At 32.8% G+C, this 20,433-nt stretch overlaps 1 protein-coding gene, 1 long non-coding RNA gene and 1 other non-coding gene across 3 annotated transcripts in view; all 3 read left to right on the top strand.

Moving 5' to 3' along the window:
* Positions 1-8,269, top strand: part of LOC128286777 (uncharacterized) — a 72,394-nt gene extending 64,125 nt beyond the window's left edge. Inside the window, exon 3 of the long non-coding RNA XR_008277485.1 lies at positions 8,037-8,269. This is a non-coding gene — a long non-coding RNA (uncharacterized LOC128286777). The remainder of the gene's footprint in view (positions 1-8,036) is intronic.
* On the top strand, positions 1,932-2,038 carry LOC128287453 (small nucleolar RNA R71). The gene has a single exon (XR_008278153.1). It is a non-coding gene; the product is annotated as a small nucleolar RNA R71 (small nucleolar RNA).
* A 9,943-nt stretch (positions 8,270-18,212) lies between the features above and the next one.
* LOC108465399 (probable 2-oxoglutarate-dependent dioxygenase AOP1) lies at positions 18,213-20,102 on the top strand. Its single transcript, XM_017765729.2, has 3 exons — positions 18,213-18,683; positions 18,919-19,237; positions 19,603-20,102. The coding sequence occupies exons 1-3, from the start codon at positions 18,307-18,309 to the stop codon at positions 19,873-19,875; spliced, it is 969 nt and encodes a 322-aa protein (XP_017621218.1). The 5' UTR covers positions 18,213-18,306; the 3' UTR covers positions 19,876-20,102.
* Positions 20,103-20,433: the final 331 nt, after the last annotated feature.

Here is a 20,433-nt window from a genome sequence, read left to right as displayed (position 1 = left end):
TTACCTACTCCACTAACCACACTTGCTCCACCACCACTTGTACCTACAAATGAAGACATAAACAATAAAAAAAATATTTTGTAAATGGCTATATAAGCCTTCTCATATTTTGTATATGGGGGGGATTTTTTTTGGAGAGTTTTGGGAGAAAAGTTATTGTAAAGGATTTTGGAGAGGTTTCTTTTAAAGTAATCAAGGAGAAGAGTTATTGTGAAGGCTAGTTTTGGAGAAGCTAGTTTTTTAAAGATTAATCAAAGATCAAAGCAAAGAGGTTTCTTTGTTTATTCTCATTTTAAGTTCTTTGTTTACTTATTGTTTTCCTTTCAATCTTATTTTGTTTCTTTTATCTAAAGTAAAAAAAATATAGAAGGAGGAAGCTTACCCATTTTTACCGAAAAGTTTTTTGAGGTCCATTGCTGTGTCTGGTGTACCGTGCATGCATGATCCGTGACCGACGACGATGGCCGACCTTGTGGTAAAAATCATCCACCCTCTCCTCTCTCTCCTTTTTGTTATTATTATATTTCTTAATATTATATTATATATATTCTTTTAATATATTAGGTATATTTTAAATTCTATATTACGTATATATATATATATATTTTATACTATTTTATGTATATATCTTTAATATTATATTATTTATATATATATATTTTTTTACATGTTATCTTATATATATATCTTAACTATATTATGTATGTATTTTAACACTATATTATGTACATATTTTAATATTATCACGTATTTATTTTTTTATATATGTACATATTGATGTAGTATTATTAATAGTATTGATTTTAAACATCATTATTATTTCTAATATATATATTATGTACATTTTTTATTTCTATTTTATTTTTATTTGTCAATATTAATTATTATTATTCTAATATTTTGATATTTTAATATTTTATATTTTATATATTTTATTATTCACATCATTATTCGCATTTTTTGACAATAATATTCTTGGATTTTTTTACTATCATTTTAAAAACTTTTTACATTTTAATTTTAAGAATAAGGTAATGTACCGATTTTAACATTAAGTCATCGATTTCATCGCTATGTTGGGTGAAATTAATCGGCTCGTGTTAAAAGCGGACGTCCTTCTAAAAACAAAAAACTTGCAACTTCTCATTTCCTTCAATCGGATCACACTTAAATGTCAAATTGAATTCGTATTTTGAAAATCAAGACAACATGTGTTTAATAAAATACCAATTTTGGGCGTCGCGAGGTGCTAATACCTTCCTCATGCAGTATCAACTCGAACCCTAAATTTTCTCGGATTTTAACGTAGACCTAAACTTAGCCTTTTATTTGTTTTAATAAGAGATCTAATAGGTGTCCGATCACACCTAGGAAAAAGGATCGGTGGCGACTCCCTGTTTATTTCAAAAATCAAACGTCAAATTTCAAACTTTTTTTTAATAAATCGCCACAATTAGCGACCAAGCTAAGCTAAAATTTTTACGTCGCTACAGCGGGCTAACATTAAGGGGGAAATCTAGAAACAATGGTGAAGGCTCAAAGGGGTTCACTAAGGGTCAATTATGTGGGTAGGCTTTTTATAGGGTAAGTCGGTTAAAACCTAAGTGCCTTTATCATCTCGGTATATCAAATCAAACCTCATCACCGGATGTATCTGAGTAGAACCATACAAACTATCAATCTTTTTATTTAAAAGTTCTACCTGGTTAGATAGCACAGTGGCCACGTCGAGGTTGAAAACACTAGCTGCTTTTGTCGGCTTCATTCTCATGACTTGCCACTGATGGTTATTCAGTGGCATCTCTTCAATAAATTCGTAAGCCTCTTCAGGTGTTTCGTTGTTTAAAGTTTCGTCGGTGGCTGCATCGATCAGTTGTCTTGTTGAGGGGTTCACACCGTTGTAAAAAGTCTGAACCTCCAGGCATAGAGGTAACCCATGGTGAGGGCACCTTCTCAATAAATCCTTGTATCTCTCCCATGCATCATAAAGAGTTTCTAGATCCATCTGTACAAAAGAAGAGATATCATTCCTTAATTTAGCCGTTTTAGCCGGCGAAAAATATTTAAGTAAAAATTTTTTGGTCATTTGTTCCCAAGTAATGATTGACCCTCGTGGTAATGAGTTCAACCACAGTTTAGCTTTATTCCCTAATGAAAAGGGAAACAACCGAAGGCGAATGCCATCATCAAAAATGCCATTGATCTTAAAGGTGTTGCAGAATTCTAGAAAATTTGCTAAATGAGTATTTGGGTCATTGTCCTGCAAACCATCAAACTAAACAAACTGTTATATCATTTGAATAGTGTTAGGTTTCAGTTCAAAATTATTTGCAGCAACAGCAGGTCTGACTATATTCGATTCAGTTCCTGTTAAAGTAGGTTTAGCGTAATCATACATATTACGAGAAGCGGGATTCTGATCTACTGGATTTGCAGCAACCATAGGAGGTAACGAATTATTTTGATTTTCAACCATCTCCTCGGTATTAGTGTGAATATCTCCCTCTCGCTTTTCCTCTGTGTTGTAGGCTTCGCCTTATTTCTCTTTGGTTTCTACGAGCTATGCTCTCAATTTCACTGTCAAAAAGCAAAGGTCCTAATGGGTTTCTTCTAGTCATAAACTGTCAAAAACCTGTCAGGAGAAGGTAAAAGAAAAATTAGTAATTAAAATAAAAACAAAAGAAAATTAAATTGCAATAAAAATAAAAAATGGCTAAAATAATAAAAATCAAGCGTTTCTAATATCTTAGTCCCTGGCAACAGCGCCAAAAACTTGACGGTCGTGAAACTAACTAAAAATTAGACTAAGGCAAGCGCACCTATCGAACAGTAGTGTAATAGGCCCATTTCGTCCAGGCCCATTAGAATAAAAAAATAGAAATTAAAAACCAAAAAAAAACAAAAATTAAAAAAAACACACAAATAAAGAATCCAAAATCAGAAGTCAAATTTCCGGTTACAAATATTTGGGCCAAAAATAACTTAAACCCAAAATCCCTTAATATAAACTTAACCCAGTTACATAAAATTTGACCCAATTAAATAAATCCTAAAACCTAATTCTAATAACCCAAACCCGAGGCCCAATACACCCAAAAAGAATCTCAGCAGCCTGAGAATGCCAGAAGCTTCTAGAATAAGCCAGAATGGCACCAGAAGGTCAGCTTCTCACGAGAAATCCCCACGCTCGGCCTCTACGTCACCAGGGTCGCTCCTCCGTACGGCCGTTCCTGCAAAAAACACACGAGAAGAGAGATAACCAAATTCACAGAAGATGACAGTAATAAAAATGTAATTTTATTTTTTACTTTATTCTGTAAATCCGACTATAAAAGCCATTGAATGTACTCCAAAAAATTTATGCATACTGTATCTGTACACACGCACAGAGAATAGAGAAAAAGCAATTTAAGATTAACAAAGGTGATTTCAAGTTTTCTCTTGTCCTCTCTTATGAATTTTTTTTTAGTTTATTTTTTTCATTTGGTTCGGATTTTTTTAGTATGTGAGTCGATCCCAATGAAAGCCCGAATACTTCAGAAATACTGAGGTAAAGGCGAGGGAAAAAATAGTGTTGAATCTTTGCTTTATGAACATATCTTTATTTTTAAAAAAAATATAATGTGAGATTTGAAGTTTTTTTAAAAAAAATAAAAAAAGGAGGAAGAAAATACTTACTAAATTTCTCTAGGCATGGTCGAGCGCCTTCAACGGGAGGATGGGTACTTGTTTGCATATTGTTGATCACCAAAACAATGGTGGCTCTTTGCTAGCAAAAGAAACCCTAGAAATTTGATTTCAAGGTGTGATTTTCGGTCAAAAATGGACTTGCGCTTGAAAAGGGAAATGGGGAAAGAAAGGTTTTAAGTAATCTTTTAACAAAACGGTGCCATTTGTAATAATGAAGGCCCGCACAACCCGTTTAGCGGTAGGGTATGCGATGTTTTGCTTAAAATGGGAAATTAGCATGGATCCTTCCGTTTGCAAAAGCCCTCAATTATGCTTCGATTGCCTACTTTATGTTGTTTAAATTTGGCTCGAGAATTTGTGCGCTTTTTTCACTTGGGTCCTCGATTTAATGCAGCGTTTTGGGCGCAGGATATTTTCAATTCCAGTCCCTGCATGTTTGTGCGCATGGCACCTTGATCCTATTTTTCAATTATTTCATTTGTAAATTGTCCCTCTTGTTTTAATTTTGTTTCAATTAAGTTTTTATCCTTATTTTATTTTTTTACTGTATGTACACTGTCTTTTACATGTTTGATTGTTGGCTATAATATTTCAAGTTGTTTCGATAATTGAATTTTGTTTTAGAAAACATTATTATAATCTTTTCTCTTTTATTCAATCATTTCAATAATTGGTGTATTATTTGTAATAAAATTCATTTTAGTTTTTATATGCCATTAATTTATGATATTTTATAATTTCTTTTGAATTCATTCACTAATTTTAATGTTTATATTCTTTTGTTGAGAAATTCACTTATTTTTATGTGTCATTTAAGTTATTATTAAGCATGTACTTAGTACTTATATTTAACTTACATCCGTATTAAAACTATGTTATTTTTATATGTAGTTTTTTAGTAGATCTATATCTAATTGCTATTTAAATTTATTACATGTATATTTTATGATAAAGTAAAATTCATTTTATAATTCATATTTTAAGTCTATGTAATTTAAATAAACAACTATTTCTAAAATATCTTCACATGTATATAACCTATGTTAAGTTATTTTTACCATACTCCATGTTATTGATTTCATTTTAATATGTTTCTTATGTATATACATTTTTTAAAATTACTTATGGGTATAATACATTTCTTTTAAAAATTATATTTTAAATCATACAATTTATTTATTGTATACACTCTCATATTATCCTTATGTATGTATTATTTATATGTTCTATCAATTCAAATCAATTTGTTACATGTAAAATTACGTTATATATTATGTGTTTTAAATTTCCTTTAAAATATAGTTTTATAAAAATACATCACTAAATTTATGTATTTTGTAAATATAGTTTTTTTACCTTTTGTGTGCATGATTAGATTTTTTTAAAGATTCGTTACATGTGTAATTTATATATTTACTTATTTTTTATATACTATTAATTTCATGCTATCTTTTACAAATAATTATTTCCAAATTTATTTATATATACATGTTTTATAAATTTGCTATGTACATTATATCTTATCATGTGCTTTATTTTTCTTTTATATTTTATATATTATTTAAGTTATCCTGCACATTGTCAATCTCTAAATGAAATTGTGTTTAAAATATTTTGCATATTATTCGATTCAAATGTTTTATTCTATAATATTTATTTCAAATAAATCCTAGTTTTTATACAAGCTTGTCAACTTATAGTATGTGTTAATTAATTCGCCAATTTTGAAAATGTCCTATACTATACTAAGTTCTAATTCCATTTCATTTTGTACATATTTTATGGATCATTTTATATTATGTCATGTTAATTATTGTTGTATATCATTTTTGTATTGATTGCTCATCATCCATGATTAAGAATTTGGTCACATTTTACTTAGAATAATTACATGTAATGCCCCAATTTTCGGGAATCCTGTGAATGTTGGCATAGGTTTAATTATGTTAGTGGGCCTCTAGAAGGCCCAAGCTTAAGATAGAACCCGGTAATTTTAGTTAATTTTTGTTCCATAAGAAAAAGGGAGTGAAATTATGAAATAGAACCTATCTGAAAATGTTTGAAAATACTATAGGCTAAATTGAAGTGGCCAAATAAATAGGAGTGCAAAATAGGAGGATTTGCATGACAAACCTCCCATTTTACATGAAGTGGCTAGCCATCATGTTGTTGTAGACAAAATGTGCACTTGATATCCATAATTTATGGTACAAATTGATACAAATTGATAATAGGTTAGGTAAATGTTCCATGATAATAGGTTAGGTAAATGTTCCATGATAATGGGTTAGGTAAATGTTTCATGATAATGGGTTAGGTAAATGTTTCATGATAAGAATTTCATGTCTTTTGTATTAAAGAATTAAATGGATGAAATATGAAGTTTTATTAAAAGAAAAAGGGGTGAAAAGAACAAAGTTTTGTCCATCTTTGTTCATCATAGCTGAAAGTTAGAGAAGAGAAAGGAGAGGAGAAAGCTCTTGAGTATTCGGTCATTAGGAGGAGGAAAATTGAAGGTAAGTTCTTGGTACCTTGTTTCTATTTTGAGGTTTATGAGTTCTTCTTGATTCTACCTTAACTCTTGAAGCATATTTTGGTTTTTGGTTGTGTTGTGAGCATTTGATCATGAATTAAAATGAAGGGAATGGTTGTTGTTTCATGTTCTTTTGATGAAAAAAATGGAAGATAGGTGAAGTTGAGCCAAACAAATGAGCATGCATGTGCCTTAGATGTTAAAGGGAAAAATCAGCTAACATGTTGTGCTTTAAAATGATGAAATGGAGATTATTCTTAAGTAAAATCATAGATATGTGATGATTGATTGGTGATATACATGTTTAAATAACATGCATGCAAGGTATGTGTGAAAGAGTGATTTGGTAATAAATCTGCTTGGGACAGCAGCAGTAACGTGACTTTGGAAAATCACCATAAATTGTGGGAGCTGAATTAGAAGCTGAATAAATTATGTAATTAAAGCTTAATGAGCCTAGTTTCAAATGGAATAAACGAGAACATATTTTGAATTCTGTACAATGAGAAATTTGATTCGTAATGAAGAGTGGTCAGATTAGTCAAACAGTGAAACATGGGAAAGTTTGAGAAAAATCTGGTATTGATTGGCTGAACCAAAAATTCTGAAAATTTTATGGATAGAAGATATATGAGTCTATTTTTAGGGAAAATTAACGGAAATTGATTTGGAGTTTCGTAGCTCCAGTTATAAATAATTTAGTGACTGTTGTTCAGGAAGACAGCTTGCAGTGAAATTATGATTATGTGGTAAACATTGACAAAAATTTGTTAATGAGTTGCTTATTGATTTCTTATAAGCTTACTATGATCTGTAGGTGTGGTTGGCCAAATATTGTAAAGGGTTAATACGTAGTTTGTATTTGAATAGTTAGATTAACGTGTTAGTAATCCAATTGTAGGCGGTTCGTGTGTGGATCTCGTCAAGATATCGTTGCAAATGTGTGTGTAATCGACACCCTCGATAGACTAGATTGGCAAAAGCGAAAAACGAAATGCCGAAAAGTCGGTATTTTTGGAATTCTGAGTGTCGAATGCTCGTAAGATAGTTAGGTTTGTATATTTGGTAATCTAAAGTAATAAACTGCGATGCAGCGATTTAGTACATTTTGATAATTTGGGCTTAATGGGCCAAAGATCGATTCATGGGCCAACGGCCTCAATTGATAAGTATGCACGGTAAGTGTTCGATAGTACGTAAATAGTTAGGATATGCATAAAAACCCTAAAAGTAGCTAAATTACTATAATACCCCTATGTATGGAAAATTTACTATTATACCCCTAGGTGCAAAATTACCGTTATACCCCTAGGGTTAATTTTGACCGAAAAGCATGACGATCGATTACGTATGATGTATGCCATGATTATATATCATTGCATGGGGACATGGGTTATATTATGGAGGAAGCATTCGGTGGCTATGCCACAAATATCGATCTGGTGGCTCGCCACATATATATGATACGGTGGCTCGCCACGATTATCTCAGATCTGGTGACTCTGTCACATTATCTGTTCTGGCAGTCATGCTGCAAATTCTGTGGTGTGTAGTGGTTGGGTGGATCGAGTTGTCTCCCCACACGGTGTAAGGTTGGTATGGGGGTGTATACGGTTGGATATGTTTGGGTTTCTGCATAAACATGTAATATCTGTTCTGTTCTGCTATGGGCCTATGGGCTTTATTCTGAATTCTGTTCTGGGCTAAGGCCAACTTATTCTATTTCTGTGGTTTGAGCTGATATAGGCTATGGTTGGGTTAATTTACACACTGAGTTTCCCCAAACTCACCCCTTTTATTTTCATCCACGCAGGTAATCCCCAACCATAGTGGGCTTGGAGCTGTGAGGGAATTCGGAGTGGCCACCCGTTCTGAAAGTTTGATTTTCTTCTGGTGAACTGGACATCCTTTAATTTACGTTTGAAGTTTTGGGTTTTTAAATGTAATAAGGCCGCTTAATTATTTTTGATGGTTTTAATATGTATTAGGTAATACTTATTTTAACTGTTGAAATTGGATAGCTTTAGGGCGCGTTTTCAAAAACAACAGTTGATTTCAAAATAACACGACAACAAGCAAAGCTTCCGCAATGAAAGTATTTTCCAAAATTAATCACTTTTCCTAAAAATGACTTAATCAAATCGGTTTCCTAGAAATATCCATGACGTTAAGGTGTGGCAATGGCGGTATGCATGTCATGGATTGGATCCGAAGGAGCTTCAGATTTAAGCGATCGATGGACTCACCACCTCTTTTCGGTTTCCTACCGGTGCATGCTTCCATTCACTTTAACCTTTAATGAATTAATCTTTTGAACATCAAGTATGATTTTCTGGACTTAGAATGGAAATTTTTTTTTACGTTTTTGATGTGGCATGCCAGATCCGGCCATAACTTCTGGGCTGGGTTTGGGGTGCTACATTACATAATTGTGGATTTGTTAATTGTGACTTGTTGTATCCTATTGTTTCATCTTCATAAATCCTTTCCCATGCAAACGTTTTGATTTCCATTTTTCTTTTAAAAAAAAATAAACGTGTTTTGAGCAAATTTCCAATTTTCTTCATTGTTCAAAAATTCTAAAATAAAGCAATATCCAATATTTAGGAATTCGGAAAATCGTGCTCAATCGTGCTGGGTATGATTTTTTTCGGTAAACTAAATATTTGGATAACCTTTTTATAATTTTAGTGTACGAGTTTTCAAAAATTAAAAATCAATCGTATTTTTAAAGTTAGAAGGGATCGTATCCAATCGTACTGGGTATGATACTGCATATCTTTGAAACGAGAGAATTTTGACCACTAATTTGAGCTATTCAGACATTTTAAAAAGAATCATACTTTGGAAAATGTTTTCTTTAAAAACCTTTTGGTATAAGGACAGCATCAAATCAATTTGGTACCAATTTTTGGGAGTAATGAGGTTGCTAACCCTTCCTCATGCGTAACCTACTCCCGAACCCGTTTCTTTTGATTTTACATGAGCCAAATTTCTTTTTTATGGAATAAAATGTTTTAGTAGGTGGCCCAATCGCACCTAAATCAAGAGATTGGTGGCGATTCCACATTTCTGTTTTCAAAAATTCGATCCCCATTGTTTTCAAAATAAAAAAGGGTTTCGACAAGTAGTATAGTTATGGTGAAATCGGAAATATCGTATCCACAAGGACTAAAAGTACTAGTAATTACTATCTTTTTATTATCTAGCCTAAATATTTAAAGGCTGTTTTTAAACTAAAATTAACTATCTAATTGACTAAGAAAGCGGCAGAGAATAAAGTTGGAAAATATTTTAGGAAAACTGATAAAGAATACAATACCCAAGTAAGAATCCACCTAGACTTCACTTATCACTTCTGAATTAGACGATTTATTCACTTGACTTAATCCGTAGAAATCCTTGATTTATGTTAATATTTCTCTCGAGACTAAAAACAACTGACTCTAGGTTGATTAATTGAAATCTCTTTCTAATTAAAACCGCTATTATCGCATTAACTCGATCTATAGATTCCCTTATTAGATTTGACTCTAATCCAGCAAATTTATGTCGTCCTATCTCTAGGATTGCATGCAACTCCGCTTAATTATTGGGGATCTACTCTTAAACAGGGACTTTTGCTCCACTGAATAAGCACATCAAAACCTGAATTAATATCCTGGAATATTAAAGCAAGAATTAAAACTCACAATTAAGAATAAGAACAAGTATTTATCATATAATTCAAATAGTAATAAGATCCATCTTAGGTTTCATCTACCTTAGGTATTTAGGGAGTTTAGTTCATAACAATAGAGGAAAACATCTCAAAATTGGGAAAACAACAAAACATAAAGAGCCCAAGGAACTTCTAAAGAAATTGAATGGAGATCTTCAGTCTTGAAGGAGATCATGCTTCTGAGCTAATTCCAATGGCTGTCCTTGAGAATTTTCTGCTTTCTACTCTCTGTCCCCCTTTTTGATCCTCTTCTAGGGTGTTTATATAGACTTTGGAATGCCCAAATTAGCCCAAAATTAGCCTTTTCTGAATATAATTAGACTTTGGCTCGACAGGGATACGGCCGTGTGCCACGCCCGTGTGAAGATGCTCAGGCCGTGTGCAATTCTGACTTGGTTTAATGTTGACACGGCCATGACACACGGGCGTGTGGCCTACCCGTGTGCCTCACACGGGTGTGTGGATTGCCCGTGTAGAAGTGCCTAGGCATGTGAAACACTGAATTAGGCTCAATTTGTCCGTTTTTGGCCCGTTTCTTGCTCTTTTTGCTATCCTAAGCTCTCCTGAGTGTAAAACATGAAATTAAAGGATTAAGAGCATCAAATTCATTAAATCTTATGATAATCCTTCCAAAAATATGCCAAGCATGGGGTAAAAATATGTATATATTATGGTTTATCACATTCCCTATCTTCTAGCTAAAATCTTTATCCCCTACCTATCGAACCACTCTAGCATCCAACGAATTCTCAACTATCCCTCTCCAAACCTTGGACAGATCTTTTAATTTGTTCGTACTAAATCTCCATCGTTCCACATTAGAGCCATACTTAGCTGAGATCACTTTGTTCCACAACGTTTTTTTACCAACCATAAAACGCCATCTCCATTTTGTTAAGAGAGCTTTGTTTTCTATCCCAAGATTAACCACTCCGGCCCTCATTTTTCTTTTGGGCAACATATCTGTTTCCAACTTACTTTCTCCATTTTTGTTTTCCATCAACCCCACCCCACAGAAAGTTTCTCCTAATTTTATCTATTCTTTTAATTACAGATTCCAAAGCCTGAAATAAGGACATGATGTAAATTGGCAGATTTGATAATACTGAATTTATCAAAATGATTCTAGCAGCCCACGACATCAATCGACATTTCTATCCAGACAGCTTCTTTTTAAAACTCTCAATTACAACCTCCCAAGTAGCCGCCCTCCTCGGATCCGCTTCTAAAGGAATACCCAGATAATTCATAGGCAATACCCTAATCTTACATTTGCATATAGGTGCCATACGATAGAGAAATTCCTCATTCACATCAAACCCCACAATATAAGCTTTTTGAAATTTATACTCAATTCTGAAAAAATCTCAAAACACTGTAGAATAAATTTTATATTTTCCACCCCTTGTTCCTCTGCTTTTAAAAAGAAAATAGTATCGTCCGCAAACTGTAAATGCGTGATCATCTAACCCGGAATAACCCCATGAATACCTTCTATTAAACCCAACGCCCCAGCCTTTTCCTGCAAAAAGTGAAGCACTTTCGTTACAAGAATGAACAGGAATAGAGATAAGGGATCACCTTGTCGCAACCCTCTACCTAAATAAAATTCGTTTGTAACCGAACCATTGACAAGGACAGCCACTCTCGCAGTAGAAACACATTCCATCGACCATCCAATCCATCTGACCCCAAATCCCCTCTTTTGTAAAACTAATTCTAAAAAATCCCATCGGACGCAATCGTATGCCTTAGAGAAGTCTAGTTTAAAAATCAAATTTCCCCCATTTCCTACCATTTTATCCATCAAATGAATCACTTCATTAGCAATGAGAATACCATCAAAAATCTGTCTTCCTCTAATAAACGCACATTGAGTCTCACTTACCAATCCACCAATAACCTCACTTAACCTTTAAGACAGAACTTTAGCAACTATTTTATACAGAGAACAAACCAGACAAACTGGCCGAAAATCAGCTATCTCATTCGAATTATCCATTTTAGGAATTAATGCAATAAATGAGCAATTGAAGGATCTTTCCATCTTTCCAGTTCTATGAAAATCTGACATCATTCTAAACAGATCGTCTTTTACTGTATTCGAACATTTTATGAAAAAATAAATATTAAACCCATCCGGTCCAGGAGCTTTAAACTCCTCACAACTCCATATAGCATCTCGAATTTCCTCTATTGAAAAAGGAACCTCCAGTTTTTCAACTTCACTCTCCTTTAATCTCTTAAAATCTAACTCCATTTCCATCCTCCAATTCCTCCCACACCCCCAGAAATGATTTTTAAAAAAATCATACACCCTCTTTTTTAATTCCTTTAGATTGTTACACTAAGACCTTCCAATTTTCATTCTGTAAATGGTCTTTCTTTTTGCTTTTATCTTTGCAGCTCGATGGAAAAAAGCTGTATTCGCGTCTCCTTCTTTTAACCACATCATTCTTGATTTTTGTTGCCATAATGATTCTTTGAATTTCATTGTATCCAAAACTTCTACATTCAATCTTTTTAGCCCCTCCATTTCACCTTCATTTAACACTCTCTTATCACTAATTCAATCTAACACTTTAATCCTATCTTCGTATTCAACAATTCTATTTTCCAATACATTACAGTTATCCCCGTTCCATTTCTTCAATACCCCTTTTAATTTTCTCAAGTTCCTTGTTAAATGCCCATTCAAACTACCTATATTAGACCATCATTTCTCTATCAAGCTCGCACATTCCTTTTTCTTAAGCCACCCGTTTATGAATTTAAATGGCTTAGGTCCCCAATCAATTTCAACATCAGCTAACAAAATTGGAATATGATCAGAAACTGATCTCTTTAACCCCAGCTGCTGAAGATCCTTAATCTGAATCAACCAATGTTCTTCCACCAAAAATCTGTCAAGCCTGCTTTTTTTGTTATCAGGTTCATACCAAGTAAATTTCTTTCCCAACAATGGCAAGTCGATAAGCTTACAAGTTTGGATAAAATTATCAAATTCTCTAGACCCCTTCGTTGAACCTATACACCTGCTTCTTTCACTTCTGCACTGCACCACGTTAAAATCTCCTCCCCTAATCCAAGGACTTGTAAACTGAATTATCAGCTCGGTTAATACCCCTCATAAAATACTTTGCTCATACACTAAGTTGGGAGCATAAACATTGATTAACACAACTTCTAAATCCTCTTTAACCCATCTACCTTTAATAACTAACAATCTACCATCACTTCATTCTTTTAAAAGTAAGAATTCATCTTTATTCCACATAGTCAGCAAACCACCCGATCTACCTGTAGGTGCTACAAACCTAAACTCACAATTATCATCCCCCCATAATTTCTTACAACATCCATAGTAACCAACTCAAGTTTAGTTTCCTGTAAAAAGCAAATATTCGCTTTAGCAAGTCTGTAAATTCTTTTTACAAAGGCCTTTTTCACCTCCGATCCTAATCCCATAATATTTCAAGAAAGTATTCTTATACCCCCTAAAACAAAGTAGGCTACATAACAAGAAACCAAAACAGAAATTCCATTCAAGAATAACTCACCCGCATTCTGTCTCTGAAGCCCCAGATTTCATCGACCTTACCTCTATTGGCCCTCTAATCTCCTTATTTCTTCAATTACCTCTTCCTTGTGACCTCTCACACTTAAACCCAACTTCTTCCCTACTTCCCAAGTTCTGTTTGCCTTCCTTAAAATGACCCTCCTTCGTTTGTTAATATCTGAATCGGATAGCGATAAATTGACTATTGAATCTTCACACCTTACTACCACTTTCCCCTTCTCTAACTTCTCATTTTTTATCCCTCTTTTGCTTCTCCTTTGTCGACAACACTCCGATTTGAATTTCACGCATCGACCTAATATTTCTGTTCAAAAACTTATTCTTCCTCCTATTTTGACTGAGTTGAACAAATTCCTCCCCAAAATTGAAACCAACTACCTCATCTTCCACACACTTATCCCCCGATCCATTGCCCCTTTCGTCAGACTCAACTGGACTACTACCACTTCTTAAATTCAGCCCATTTTCACCTAAAGCGCCCGCCATTTGATCCACATACTTATGATGCCCACAAACCTCACTCGGGACCACTTGGCTATTAAGGCCCATATTTAACAAGTCCTCCCTGGATCTACCCGTTTCTAACCCAGTCCCCACTCCCTCATCAGATAAACATTTATTATTCCCTAGAAAGTTTTCCTCTAACGTTAGATTCTCTGTCGAAGATCTCATGCCACCTTTTTCCATTACTCATTCTTCAAGACTAATTGCATTAATATCACCTCCCACGTCGTTTCACCTCTTATCCCGGCAAAGTTCTGATTCTAACCTGATTCCTGATTCGACTTCTGGTGATTCTCCTTCATCATCCTCCAGCATATTCCTACTCTCTATCTTCTCTTCCAGTAATTCTCTTTCTTTAACCCTAATCAAAAATTTGCGATTACCGACCTCCACCATAATTAATCCTCAATCTGGTTTGGCTGATTGATTGTAATCAACATCTCCATCTTCTCGTAACTATTAGACCCATTCCAACTTTCACCCACAGAGATCAACTTGCCCCATAACTCAGCCACTCTTTTAAAGGATTCATAATTCTAGCAATGTAAAGGTATGCCTGCAACCTCAATCCACGTCACCCTCTCCATTACAAATATCTTCTCCGACCATGGTTCAATTGTTATGAAACACTCCTTCAGATACGCCCAATCATTTTGCTTCAGCACTTCCATATACTCCTAATTCGGAACTTCAATCAGAAAAAATCTCCCTTGAATTCTTTTGATAGATAACTCCCCAAGACCAAACATAGCTATTCTTTTTGCCATACACCTTGAATCACAGACGGTCACTGATTTCCCCACCAAGCATCTTTGCAATTTCCATAACTGTTCTTCATCCACAAAACCTATAACCCCTCTTGTTTGATTCCCATCCTCTTCCAAATAATCCCTATTTTTAATAAAATCCTCCTTCGAGCAAGCAGAGATATCTCCCTTTCCGTTATCATTTCTATCCTTTTCGAAACTATATTGATCCTTATTCCTAAGTCATTGGCATTAGTACTCCTTCTCTTCCAGATCTTCCTTTTACCTCTGAAACTAGCCATTTTCACTCCTATTCTATATCCAAGTAAAACGAAACCATTGAGCCTTTCAATCGCCCTATGAGCATCAGTGTCGTTTGAATACCTAAAAAATCTGAACCTTGTTCCATCTTTGCTTTTCTTGATTGGAACAAAAGCATCTTTCACCTCTCCATGAAAGCTAAATAACGCCCATAGCCCTTTCCAGTGCATAAGAGGAGCCGGAGTGGTTAACCTTGAGATAAAGAATAAAGTTCTCTTAGCAAAATGGAGATGGCGATTGATGGTGGATAAAAATGTGATGTGGAGCAAAGTGATTTTAGCTAAGTATGGTTCTACCACTAAACAATGGCGATTTGATGCGAACAATTTGAAAGATATATCGACGGTTTGGAGAGGGATTGTGGAAAACACTTTTGATGCTAGAGTAAATAGATGGATGGGAGATAAAGATTTCAAATGGAAGGTAGGGAATGGAAAGGATACGTTGTTTTGGGGGATCATTGGTGTGGTAATGGTCCATTAAAATTTGAATTCCCTAGACTTTTTCGTAAAGTTATAAGGGCTTTAATGGGAAATAAACCATGAAGTAATGGCTAAGAGAATTGGTGGGGCTTTGAATATGTTAAGGCTAGGTGTCATCACTTACCTAAAGGTGGCATGAAAACAAGCCAGGTGTTTGTTGGCGAAACATCCCTCCCATGCAAGATTCATATTATATTAATACACTAGTATATTTTTTAATATTTTATTATCTTTTAAAATGTAAAAACGAATCATGTGGGCCAGTCAAGTTTACTTTGTTATTGTATTTTGAGATCATCTAAACATGGACGAAGATAAAGGGTATGTTAGTATACTCTTAAAACAATTTTTTAATTTTATCTAAAAGTTGAATATTCAAAACCCAAGTTTGTTTTAAAAAGACAGAATGAGTCATTTAAACTCAAGCTCAAGCTTTGAACTGTGCTAACATCTGCTCGGACACCAACATTGAAAAACGTAGAAAAACCATCAACACATTATATGTTTATGCAGTTTGTTTCTTCAGAGACTTTGGTTAGAGAGAATATTTTATCTTACCATTTTGTATAATAAATATTTTCAAACTTTAACATTAATGAGTTTAGACTTTTCATCTTTGTACTTAAGTTCTAGATATTTCTCCTCTAAATTTCTCTTTTGAAAAAAATTATGACACTAAATCACACATTTGATTATTTCACTCAATCCATTCAAAAAACACTATTTAATGAATAAGAATAGGTACTCTCGGTTTAGTACATAACTTATACAAATCATCTCAATATATAAGTAATTAAGACTTGCTAACATTTTATATCATTTACAATGAATCTTACCTCGAAACAAGTAACATAATATGTATAAAGAATATCTTCAAATAACTCAAGATAATTCTTAAACTTTCAAGATATTTTTCTTAGTGCAGTCTATTTCGATTCAATTCATCATATTTGAGAAGTTGATTTCCTCAATTCAAATTAAAATCAATATCGAAGATATATTACTACGTGAAATTCGAATATTAAGGATGAATGAAAATCATCCAAAATAATAACAGAAATCTTAGCCGAATAAATTTTATTATCAAAATTTACCGACTCACGTATGACGACCAATTGGTACTAATCCAAAAACTGCTCTAAGTAGTACTAAAAAACTGCGTCAACTTTTTCAATTGATAAATTTTGAATATTCAACCTCTTCAAGTCTTAATATAATACTAAGCACCGTATCATTTTATTTTTGGATCAGTGGGCGTCACTGGTTTTGCTTGGTTAATTGTCATTTTATTTTTAAAAGATATTTATTTTTTAATATTTTATTCTAATATTATACTTATTAATTATTTTGCAAGGTTAAAGTTGATAAGTATTCTATAAAATATAGTAAAATATTAAAAAAATATTTTAAAATTAAGAAAAGAGACACAACTTGTGAAATAAAAAAAAAATTATCACTGTACCAAATATTCACCCTATTACAAATAGAAATTTATTTGATATACCGACGACGAAGTTTTTTACACTCCATAAGTAAATTGAGAGTTTGACAAGTATATTATCGTGTGTAGTAAGAAAAAGAACTTAAATATTTAGATAAATATATCACTTACTACACTTTCAATTTTCTTGTGGAATTTAAAAATCACACTCACAATGTATCAAATAATTATATTTAAAAATATGTTAATTTATTTATATTTAAATAATAAAGTATAATGATGTAAAAGAAATATATACATAAAATTATTAATTATTAAATAAAATTATATATATTAAAATATTAAAAGATATGAATGAATTTAAATACATTCACATTTGTCCATTATAACCAACATGTTTTATTTTAGCTAACCTTATGTACCTGTGTTTATGCCTACGAGAATATAAACACTAATGTCTTAGACTTATTTATTAATGGAGAAGGGATTCGATGAAATTGTGATTTCATGCTATCTTTATCCCTTTTCAATAGGAGCATGACAAATAAGATTTTTTTCTCCTGATTTTTTGCATTTTTAGTTGGATTTGAATTTTTTTCAAGAGAAAAAATCTGAAAAACAAGAGGAAAAATCTAATTTGTCATGCTCTTATTAAAAAGGAATAGAGATGACATGAAATCACGGTTTCACACAATACTTTCTCTTTATAATACTTTCTCTTTATTTATGTTTCATATTGTGACATGTGAAAATTAAGTCATGGATTGAAAAAAAAAAAGATTAATTTGACCAATTGATTAAGAATCCACATGTTTGATTTTCTTTTGCAATTACAAGTTATTTGATTTAATTCAAGGGTTTTATTTTATACATTAGAAATGAAATTAAAAAATTAGTATGTGTATATTTTTTAATTAAATTTTATACAATACAAGTTTTTAATGGATGAAATGAAATTTGAATCTTCAACTTTATTTTGCTTGTATAATCTTCAATGTGTGTTGGATAATCTTATTTATAGTTAGGTTAACATGTTGCTTGATTTGATACCCTAAATAAAATAGTATTATTTGAATTCAACCCTTAAATATATATTTTATATTTTATATTTTATATTCAGTAGCGTTCAAAGTTTCCTGCGCTTAGATAATCAAATTAAAAAATTGGGAAGTTAATTTACAAGCTATAAATAGACCTAAATCTCTACGTAAAGAAAACCAAGTTAATTATCAAGCTAATTTAGTTCAAGGAAACCTTCCCTTGAGAGTATAAAAAAAAAATTAAGAACATGGGTGTCAATGCTGAGAATAAGTTTCCAGCCATTGAGTTCCGTTCATCGGATTTGAAGCGAGGAACCGATGGATGGCGCAATTTGTGCAAAAAGGTTCAAGAGGCTTGTGAGAAATTCGGTTGTTTTGAGGTGGTTTATGATACGATATCGACGAAAGTCCGAGAAGAGAGTTTTGGGTTGATGAAAGAATTGGTTGAGGTCCCGGTGGAAAGGAAACAAAAGAACACTAGTCCCATGCCTTATCATGGGTGGGTTGGACCATGCGAGCAAGTTTCTTTGTTGTATGAAGGTTTCGGAATTGGAAATGCCTCCAACTATGACTCTGTTAAAAGCTTTACTCAACTTATGTGGCCTGAAGGTCACCCACACTTTTGGTAACAATAATTCTTCAACTTTTTAAATATTATAAAATTTTTTATTTAGAACTGACAATATCTATTTTTAAATATTAGATGTTCATAATATGATAAGGAATTATAAGTATTGGTATTATATGAATCATTAAGTTAAATTTTAGGTTGTCAACTAAAGCATAGTGGAGTGACAAAAGATTGGTGGTAAAATTTTAAATCTTACAAATCATGTTAATTATTTGATTTTTTGTCTCAGCGACACTATACATACTATTGGAACACAAATGGAGGAGCTAAACAAATTAATCTGGTTAATGCTAATTGATAGTTATGGATTAGGAGATGACTCATTGAAGTTGAACTACACAACATTAGTGCGGATGATGAAATATATGGCTCCTCCACCGGGGGAGTATGAGAGAGGACTCTTTGCTCATACTGATAAACCAGTCAGCACACTTATTTGTGAGGATCAAGTTTCAGGATTGGAAATTGAGGTCAACGATGGCCAATGGATCAAGTTGACCAATTTATCTCCTTCTTCTTTTGTCTATGTGGTTGGAGATCCTCTCAGGGTATGTTTGTGTATATGATTAATATTTAATTTTATTTAATAAAACTTAAATTTTATGATCTATATGAATAAAACATGAAATATAATAAAATTTTATACAATAATTAAGTTCAAATATTTTACGTTTTAGAATTACTTTATTAATGAGAGAAAATTTTATTTTTTAAACAGTAAAATAAGTTATATATAGATAATGTGAACAATTAATTACCATAAAATATTTAGTAATATTTTCAAATTAAATCTCGAGTTTAAATTTTGAATAACTAGTTTATCATGTTCATAATATATTTTAGATTATTGATGTTAAATGTGAATACTTATCATAAAATTTATACCTATTGATGTTGATTTTGGAAATTGAAGGCATGGAGTAATGGAAGGTTGAAATCAGTAAATCACAGAGTGATGATGAGCGGAGACAAAGATCGATACTCTATAGCAGCCTTTGCCATTCCAAATGAGGGTACCATAATCAAGACACCCAAAGAGCTTATAGATGACCAACATCCTCAACTTTTCAAGGACTTCGATTTCATGGAATTCTTCCTTTTTGCCTTTTCCGACCCAGCAAGGCACATCGACAACGGGGAGTTGCTCCATGTCTTTGCTGGCCTCTCACCACCAGTTTCCAATTAAAATCATGCCCATATCAACAAGTAAACTCCCGGTTATGGCTTAAAATCAATGTTACAAATAATAAACTGAGTTCTATACTCGAAATCTGCGTTCTTGTATTGTACTACTATGTTATGGTTAGTAATAATTGTATAATTGTATTGTATCAAAGGTTACTAAATCTATTGTGTAATTGAGTCTATTTATATGTGCTTTTCAATTATTTAATTATATAAAATTTATAATAACACGTGTCAATATCCTGACATTATATATTTATAGTAAATAACATTATAAAACTCTCCATAATCATCACGAAATTCTCACCAAAATTCATATGCGACTATATCTTGTCACTCTAAAAAAGGCCATTGTTGATTAGCGTGTTTGAATCAGGGTTACAAAGGCCCTTTAAATAAGCTTAGATTAGAGGTCTAATCAAACTAAAATAATCCTAAAGTAATCGGAGTCCAACTTGGATAAGAAATCTTGCTTGGAGTCTAAAACGTGGTTGCCAAATAGGAGAACATGTCGTGACGTACCGTCTCTCCTCGTCACAACGTCAATGTCGCATTTGCT

Source organism: Gossypium arboreum, chromosome 13 (assembly GCF_025698485.1).
Source record: "Gossypium arboreum isolate Shixiya-1 chromosome 13, ASM2569848v2, whole genome shotgun sequence".
Lineage (NCBI taxonomy): Eukaryota > Viridiplantae > Streptophyta > Magnoliopsida > Malvales > Malvaceae > Gossypium > Gossypium arboreum.
This window is presented reverse-complemented; position numbering and strand designations above follow the sequence as displayed.

What these genes read in the sequence shown, in the direction of transcription:
- LOC108465399 (XM_017765729.2), top strand. Translation starts at nt 18,307, where the DNA reads ATGGGTGTCAATGCTGAGAATAAGTTTCCAGCCATTGAGTTCCGTTCA. An exon ending in GAAGGTCACCCACACTTTTG is followed by an intron (nt 18,684 to 18,918) that starts GTAACAATAATT and finishes TTTTTGTCTCAG; the next exon opens with CGACACTATACATACTATTG. An exon ending in TGGTTGGAGATCCTCTCAGG is followed by an intron (nt 19,238 to 19,602) that starts GTATGTTTGTGT and finishes TGGAAATTGAAG; the next exon opens with GCATGGAGTAATGGAAGGTT.